This window comes from Etheostoma cragini, chromosome 6 (assembly GCF_013103735.1).
Source record: "Etheostoma cragini isolate CJK2018 chromosome 6, CSU_Ecrag_1.0, whole genome shotgun sequence".
In the NCBI taxonomy this organism is placed as follows: Eukaryota; Metazoa; Chordata; class Actinopteri; order Perciformes; family Percidae; genus Etheostoma; species Etheostoma cragini.
In genome coordinates this window covers 20,481,827-20,490,472 of record NC_048412.1, presented here as the reverse complement: position 1 = coordinate 20,490,472, position 8,646 = coordinate 20,481,827, and the positions used below count along the sequence as shown (strand labels likewise).

At 41.5% G+C, this 8,646-nt stretch overlaps 1 protein-coding gene across 5 annotated transcripts in view; it reads left to right on the top strand.

The window, feature by feature from the left end:
* The window catches only part of cadm4 (cell adhesion molecule 4), a 148,204-nt gene that overhangs the window by 117,798 nt on the left and 21,760 nt on the right, over nt 1–8,646 (top strand). For all 5 annotated transcript variants that reach the window (XM_034874881.1, XM_034874882.1, XM_034874884.1 and 2 more), the window contains exons 2-3: nt 87–233; nt 6,387–6,674. In XM_034874881.1, coding sequence (XP_034730772.1) covers nt 87–233; nt 6,387–6,674 — 435 coding nt within the window. The remainder of the gene's footprint in view (nt 1–86; nt 234–6,386; nt 6,675–8,646) is intronic.

Genomic DNA, 8,646 nt, shown 5'->3' with positions numbered 1-8,646 from the left:
CCCCTCCTCTTCTCTGCCTCCTTTTGGTCCTCTTCATTGCCCACCCTCTATATCATTATATCAACCTTCATCTTTCTCTGTTTCAGCCCGTTGTCAGGCGGTGCAGGCGGAGAATGTGACAGTCTTGGAGGGAGGTACGGCTCAGATCTCCTGCCGCCTGCAGAACTACGATGGATCAATCGTGGTTATCCAGAATCCCCGCCGGCAGACCCTCTTCTTTAATGGCACGCGAGGTGTGTAGCTCTGTGCACATTTCTCTCTGTGGACAAACCCAATCTATCTGTGTTTATGCATTTGCCGTCATTTCCATTTGAATCCAGTCTCTTAAAGACATTAGCAATGACTCACCAACACTTTGATGTGATTCCATTCCACGTTAAAAAGTCAGATAACCCCAGAGTTAATTTAGATGATGGTTTTCCTCTCTGCCCTAACAGTGTGACTGCTTTAACTGTTTTAAAAGCATGGTTCAAAGCTCTCTGCATAATCCACTTTTAACCCCTGTGATGAGATCAGAACTTATTACAGCTCCCCATTAGAGCATGGCCTTGGCAATCACATGTTTTTTTAAAGATTGTGTTATGGTAAATTATCATTGTAACCAATATTATAATGAAGGCAGATTTTCTTGAGGGCCTTGGGGTAGGCAAACATTACTTTTTTCCTAACTAATTATAGCAAAAGCTGCCACCTTAGCCAGCTTTTGTGTTAGTGCTGCTAGGAAACCTCTGAGCAAAAGAACGATCAAGGATAGAACATTGCCTTTGAAACTCCTGTTTAGATTAATTGGAGCAAAGTTTTGGTGTTATGTTGTGTGTAAGCAATAGTTGGTTATGCCCTACATAATCTATGTAATAAACTTCTCGAGACGTTAGCTCAGACTTAAGACTATGGTTTAAAATTGTGGGGTGTGAGTTTTAACATTTTTTTTAATTTTATTTAGCCTTTATTTAACCAGGTAGGCTGTTGAGAACAGGTTCTCATTTGCAAAGGCGACCTGGCCAAGAAAATCATATGAGTGCTGAACAACACACAGTTTCACATTCAATACAATACAGGAGTACAGAATACAAAAGGCTACGTAAAGGACAGATTAAGCATTACAAAGCCGGTGCAAAATGAGGTGGAAGTAAAACAAAAGGATTTGCGAAAGTGATATACAGTGATATATACTGTATATTCCAAATAGTTTTAACCCAACGAATGCTTTGGTTAGGGTTAATTTGAAAAGTATGCTAAACCATTAGCAGCTGCTAGTTGGACCTTTTATTGGCTGTGGAAGCTTTGTGAATGAGTCCCCTTTACTCCAAATAAAACAACAACATGCACACAAAAAACAAGGGCACTGCATGATCAATAAACAAATTGTAGACCGAATGGTTAGCACATTCAGTCTCATTGACATACTGCTCCAAAGATAGTTTTGAACGGTTACAATTCTAAAAAGCATTGTTCTGCTGTTGTAGTGTTGTGACAGGTGCTGATTTTCCCAGTGTGATTTAGACTCTTAGAGTCTGTTTGCTGAGCTAACTTCATTCAAGTTGCTCTTGCTGAATGTTACTGAGTTCCAACGTAGTTTATATTACACATTATTATTTTAATCTCATTCTGCTACTGTTACACAGAACATATTGTTCAACTGTGATTCATTAATACAGTTTAATCTGATTTAATTAGTTGAGAGAGAACTGACGGCCGCATCAGATGGCAAAAAAGGTTTGTTCCTAATATTACAGTGTTTGTATTTGTCTTATGGCTTTTTGAGCATGTGATAGATAAATAACTCCTTAGCTGCAAGGACCATGCAAGTGCCCGTCTCACACAGCCTTAACATGGCTGTGTATTCATCATCTCTCCAGTACATAACATGGCAAATTCATTCAAGCGCTAGTATGTTGCAGGTTAACATCCTTAACTGTAGTAGCATAGTTAAATGAATTGTGAAAGTGCTGCCAGATACAGAGCTGCAGTTAACCCTCTACAAGGAGAAGGGAAACATTCACACACTAGCTTATATGAAGATAAACTTTGCTCAAACTGTCCAAGAACTGCTTTAACATACATGAACCTGTGTTTTTAACCACCGAAAATAAATGCCAAACCTTGCAACTAAAAGGCATAAATATTTATGAATATACTATATGTGCAATATTTCTGTGTGTAAAAGTGTCCGCTTGAACGCATTTTCACATGTCTATTCATTACAACTTCTAGCACTTGTAATTACATTGATAACAGTAGTCACTAAAGATTTTCGGAACAGTACGCCAAGATCAGACTAAATTACTGAAGAAAAAAAAAGCTGATTTCACTGTTCACTGGTACAGCATTCAAATACTTTAGTTTTACACAACTTTTCTTTGAGATCACGGAGCGGCCTTAATTGGGTAGTAGAGGTCGCTGCTTTTGGAAACCTTACTTTTAACTTTTCCCCCCAATTCTATGAGATCAGCACTGCTGGTAAGTTCCATTAAGTATTTAAACAGAGCCGTTTCGTATGCTCTCCCACAAGACATGGACTTGAACAGTTTGGAAAGCACGATGAAGCCTAATCAGAGCGAGGAGGAAGACAGAATTGGAAAGCTAGAATGAAAAAAAAGAGAATAAATGAAGAAAGGACTGGGAGAGGATGAGATGACAGTTGAGAAAGACCGCAACTGGGAGAGTAGGACAAAGGAGTGTCAGGCGATGGCGAGAGAGACATCACTGGGAAATGATCCAAAGGTTAGGCAAGGTATAAAGTATAGATGGCTTCCTGTTAATAATTCAGCTCACGTAACCACTGAAAAGCCTCGTTGGGGACATTTTCTGGGAGCGTGAATTACATCTCACTCCAGATCTTTCCACCTCCAAGTTTGCTCCATCACTCGCTGTAGGGCTCTTCCATTTCTGCCTATTGCCCATCTGGCACCCAGATATCAGGCTAACAAACTGAGGCCTGTCTGTGTCGAGCCATTCCACGCTAACTGCTCAAAAGAGGGGCTGCTGTAAGTGCTGTGAATTAGACTGCCTGGTTTGCAGGAGAGCAACCAGCCAGGGGTGTGTTTTATGAGATTGTGGGGAATGATAGCTATAATAGAGCAGTGGAACTAACCAAATGGACCCTTTCTCCACAGTGGTCCAAATCTCTCTTTCTCCCCCTATTGCCAACTCTCCTCAGCATGCAAATGAGATAGGACAATAAAGGTGAAGTTGGACTTGAACAGAAGTCTGACATTTAGTTGCCATTTGGTGCATAAAGTGGGGAAAAAGATTTACCTGTCAGTGGGGAACAGCTCACAATGCTCTCGCCGCCATCCGGTGGATGGGAAAATATCGGGGGGTGGTAGAGCGATTAGTTGGGTGTACTTCCAGGAAGAGTGGACTTACCACATTGCTCCAGGCCACTCTCTCCGTCCCCTTTGGTTTTCTGTCTCTATTGATTTGATTTTTTTCCCGCCTGTCGCATTATGGAGCTATATTAGACTTTTTCTTTCATTCATTCTTTCTTTCTTTCTTTCTCATCTACTCTCTCTGGCACACATGCCCACACAAAGCCAATATCTATACTCTAGTATCTGAGTTGTGATGAATTATGTTGCGAGATGGCCGGTTGTTACATCCAGGGTAGGGTCTACTGTTCCCTACGTAAGCCGAAGCCAACACAAAGGAGCGAAGAGAGGGTGTAAATAGAGATGGGGAGTTAGGGAGAGATTTCACAGTCAAGTCGATACAAAGTACGTCTTGAATAAGAATCTATGGACATCGAGCCAGTGTCACCCATAGGCAATTATTAGTGTTATTTGTTATTATCAAATTGTGGTTCTTACCATTGATTCCACTCTTTCTTGGGAAACAAAAGGAAAAGTGTTACATATTCAACTCTTCTCATCCTTTGTAGTTTCCTTTCTTTCTTCTACATGCATTATGGGGTTGGTAAACGAGTGTAGCTCATTGGACTAGAGGTCCAGAATTGGATGTAAAAAGAGAGAAAGAAAGTAAAAGTGTTTATACTCATTGTTCCCAATCTTTGGTTATTTTTTATCCTCTGAATTATACAAAGTTTACACTGTGCACAATTGTAGTATTTAGCCTTACTTACTCTAAGGACAGCCCTATCCAATTAAAATGCTTCCCTGCAATCATTTTGGGTTGTGCATTAAGCACTATATTTGCATAGCAGTCTTCAAAAGAGTTACCAAGGTTTTCACAGCGAGTAAAACCATTATGATTAAAACCTAATAAGATCAACAATAAAAATGCCAGACACTAATTAGAAATGGGCTTACAGAGGAATTAAACAAGCAGTTACAAAGAGAATGAATGAATACATTGTGGTTTAGGATCTAGTCCAATCAGTGCATGGGAAAATGAACAACAGTCTCTCTCAATGCTGGAAATGAGTGAACCAAGACATCTATTATGTTGTATTAATGTACAGCCTGGAGCTGCTCCATCGAGACTGAATTTGCAAACTCTGTCTGAAATTCTTTACTTCAAACTGAGCTTTAGATTTAGCAGCACTATCAATTCCAGAGCAGAAACCAGTCTGGGGTGCTGTCCCAGTCACTATTTCTCTCATGTTTTGAAGTTTTTCTTCTGCAGAACTGTTCATGGGAGTGACATCAGATATTGAAGGGTGGTGAAAACTCTATTCTCATTACAGACTGTGGGAAATAGAACTGGCTGTTTGCTAATACAGAACAAACTATCTTGAGGCTAAGGAATAACTGATTCCAAAGCTGAAAATGTTATACCACTCAATTAAAGCAGCCCTTCACTTCACTTGTATGATGTACTTGCCAATGCCTGCAGAAAGATAAATGTACTGCATTTATAGACATTCATTAACACAGATACATGGTGTTATTGATGCAAAGTATCTTCAACAAGGCGGGGCCAATGTCATTCAACTGCAGATCAACAAAGCAAAGCACTTTCCGCCCTGCAACTTTGGACTTGTAGTTTCCATCTAAGCTGTGCCCTTATCGGCAAGAAAAGTAGAAGCAATTCCAGCAACTGTCACTTTCTTGGCCAGTAAATGGCAACATCAGCAAACCTACAGCTGTAGGTCTGAACACAATCACTTCCCTGTATGTGGTGCAGCTTTGCATTAGCATGGCTCCATGCAGACCTCTGACTCACTGGCCTCATGGAAGATTTTCTAGCAATTCAAGTAGGACTAGTGTTGTGGTCAATGACAGTTGTTGAAACAAAAGAGCCAAGCCAATTAGTGTGGGGCAGGTAAAATGCCAAAAATGACAGGCTGCCAGAGCCTTTGTCTATTATGACACCAGGCACCAATTTAGTCACTGATAACACTAGGAGATACGAGGAATCTCTTTCTTATCACTCGAGTGAGCTAGCCCCCTCTGAGCTGGGCTAATAATTCGCCAAGCCTGCTAATTCACATGCCTACCTCTGTAACCCACTGGATGGTGCCATGTCATTTCTCCATTGTTCCAACCTCTCACTAATCCCAAAAAATTAAACTTCTGCCCCAACATCCCATTGTTATGACCATAAAGCTAGGCTTTTGTGGATCACCTCCCATAATCTAAAGTCTGAATCAACAATAACAATCAAAATTACTTTTCTCTAGCTTATTAACATATTTAAATGTTTATCTAGCCTAATCCACACAATCTCTGCACAGGTTTACGTGCAGTTTAGGATCCCAAATTGCCCGCAATGTAACCCCATTTGTAGAAGTCCTATCCCCTGACCAAATCCTTAACCCCAACCAATCGGCCATCCTAACCTGTATAAAAAGCCTGTATGGTCAAAACAGTGGGATGTTGGAGCAGAGGTTGTTTGGTTCTACAGCCCACTAGTTCGACTTCCCTTTGTTTCGAAAAAACAAAGACACTTTAAAAAGAAAAGGAAAAAAAGCGTCCAGAAACGTGTATTAAAGGTAGTTCTTTAATATGACACTCATTTTGGCAGTCTAAGCTTGTGTGTGTATGTGGTGTATTTCAAACAAGCAAAGCACCATGACAAAAACTATTCTTAACGCTTTGTGTCTGTCCCTGAAGCATTATGACAAAATGAACTCAATTACACTGACCCAGAGTAAAATATTTTCTGTTGTTTTCCATTTGTTTTTACACATGAATAAAGTATTTAGCATTCATTTTAATTTAGTCTCACTTCACAGACAGAGTGTGCTTTTTCTACCAATGACTGATGTCCTAACCTTCCCTTTCCTTGATCTTGCCTCTCTTCCTGTCACTTGCCCCCCTCCTCCCCCATCTTCTCTACCATCACATCTCCCCTATTTTCCCTCACACCTCGTCTTCCTCTCCCCCCTCCTCTCCTTTTCAACAACCCCATCCCACGCTGTCCTGCTTCCGCCCCCCCCCCTCCATGCCACTTATACTCCTGCCGTTTTCTTTGTCCACCTCCAGCTCTGAAGGATGACCGTTTCCAGATGGTGCTTTTCACGCCACGGCTGGTGCGCATCACGTTGACCAATGTCAGTGTGACGGATGAGGGCGGCTACTTCTGCCAGCTCTACACGGATGACACGCACCACCAGGTGGCGACTCTCTCAGTTTCTGTGCCCCCGGAGACGCCCACGGTGGAGGTGAAGCAGGAGGCCATGGAGGGCGGCGAGGTGGAGCTCACCTGTTTGTCGCCACGCAGCAAGCCGGCTGCAACCCTGCGCTGGATTCGTAACGGCCGTGAGATACCAGGTACCTGACTGACAATGGACGAATGGATGGTTTGATAAATATGAGAGATTTATGAGGAAACTCATGGGGGGATATAGGACAGGTGAAGTGAAATGGGTGGATAATATATCACAAAATAAGTGCTGAATAAAAGCAGGATTAATGGATGGGTGATTGATGGATTGACAGAGGAACCGGCAGATGGATCAGTTGATGAGAACAGGTTAAGATGAATGGATGAAGAAAATTAAGGTTTTGGCTGTGGGGCTGCTAAAGTCTTTATTCTCCTCCTGTTTCCATGATTTTGATCAAGTGTTCTTTGCAATATTTATAGGCAACAATTTAGTTTCAAATGATCAAACACACTTTGTGAGATGTGAACTGTGTTCACTTTACTGTCTCCATTCCTTCGAGGAAGAGTCATAAGTTCATAAAGTAAATATCTACATGTGTTGATCTGTTTGTTGCGAAGGCAGACATCAACTGCAAGTATAAGATAGATTTCAATGCTGTTTTTTAATGTGTCCACTAGTCAAATTCTCTGTCAAAACAGATGCACATCCCCCCCCCCCCCCCCCCCCCCCCCCCCCCATTTAAACACTCTCCCATTTTAACTTCTATTTCAAATGGGTTTTATTGGGACATAATCTGACAAGTACGCCATCACAAGAAAGCCCAGATGCTACAAACATTTTCTCACTCTACCTCACTTTCACACATTCACAAAGAGACACTTCTTAATTCACCATCATCTAACTCCCTCTATCTCCCAGTTAAAGGGGCCCTTCACTCAATAATACAGTTGAGACTGATCCTTCCCCTGTTTTCAGTCTATTTAACCCCTGGGAAATAACATTTTTGCACTTCACCGTTAAATCAGAATGTGTGTAATTGTTAAATGCTTCGTTTTGATTTGAATTACTTGAAAAACTTGTTCAACTGACTTAGCACAAACAACATATTTGGAGACTCATTTATGCATAGCATCTCTAATGCAGGCTTATTGCTATTATTTTTTATTCAATTTATCTCAGACTTTTAAACAATGTAGACAGCGTTGTTTAAAAGTACAAATCGCAGTCAAATGGTTTGCATTATTCATTAATTCATAATCACCGCCCTCAAATAATTTACACGGATCAGAAGAAATAGTGTGCGATAATCTGGTGTCAACCGTTTTTGGGACATGCAGTAAGCAATGTTTTGCGCTTTCAAACTTCATGTCAGCCATCGTCTCTTTTACTTGCTATTTTTGTCTGACACTCAACGTCTCTTTCATGCAGTCTCTTCTCTTTTTTCTCTCTGTCGTAACAGGCCTGTCATCATCATTCTGTCTCTCCCCTGTCTGTCCTTCTACTTTGCTCCGTTCCCTTTCTTTTTATCTAATTTTTCTTCCTTTTCCCCTTTAAATTTCACTGGTGACAAAGATGTGACACTCTTCATCTTGCAAAGGGCTTTAAGAATCAAGGAGACAGAGAGGGGCCGCACTCTCTTCTCGTCTTCTTTTACCAATGCTCCTCCCCTTTCCTCCTGTTTCCTCTCTTCTTCTTTCCTCCTGTTTCATCTCATTTCATTCTATTTCTCTGCCTCTTTTCTCCCATCCCCCCCCAACCCTCCCCTCTCTTTTGGCCCTGAGATAAATGAACTGTGACACTAAAGGTTGGAGGCAGATCCCAACAGATATGGGAAAGCACTCTCTAATTAAGACACTATCGCTGCCTTATTCCTCCTCATCTGCACCCATCGCCGTCCTCTCTCACGCTTCAATTGGGCCTGCTCTCATTTGCTCGCCGGCAATAATTGAAAACTCAGCGCGATATAAGTAATATTGTTGTATTCTGCCTCAACGAGCACAAAGTCCCAATACGTGACCGTATCACTGCACTGTTCCTCCCTCCTTCTGTCTCTCCTCATCGTCTCTTCTTGCATCTGTCTTCCACTCGGCATCTGGCCTGGCTCTCTTATCATCCTCTTTCATGCCTGGACTTGTCTC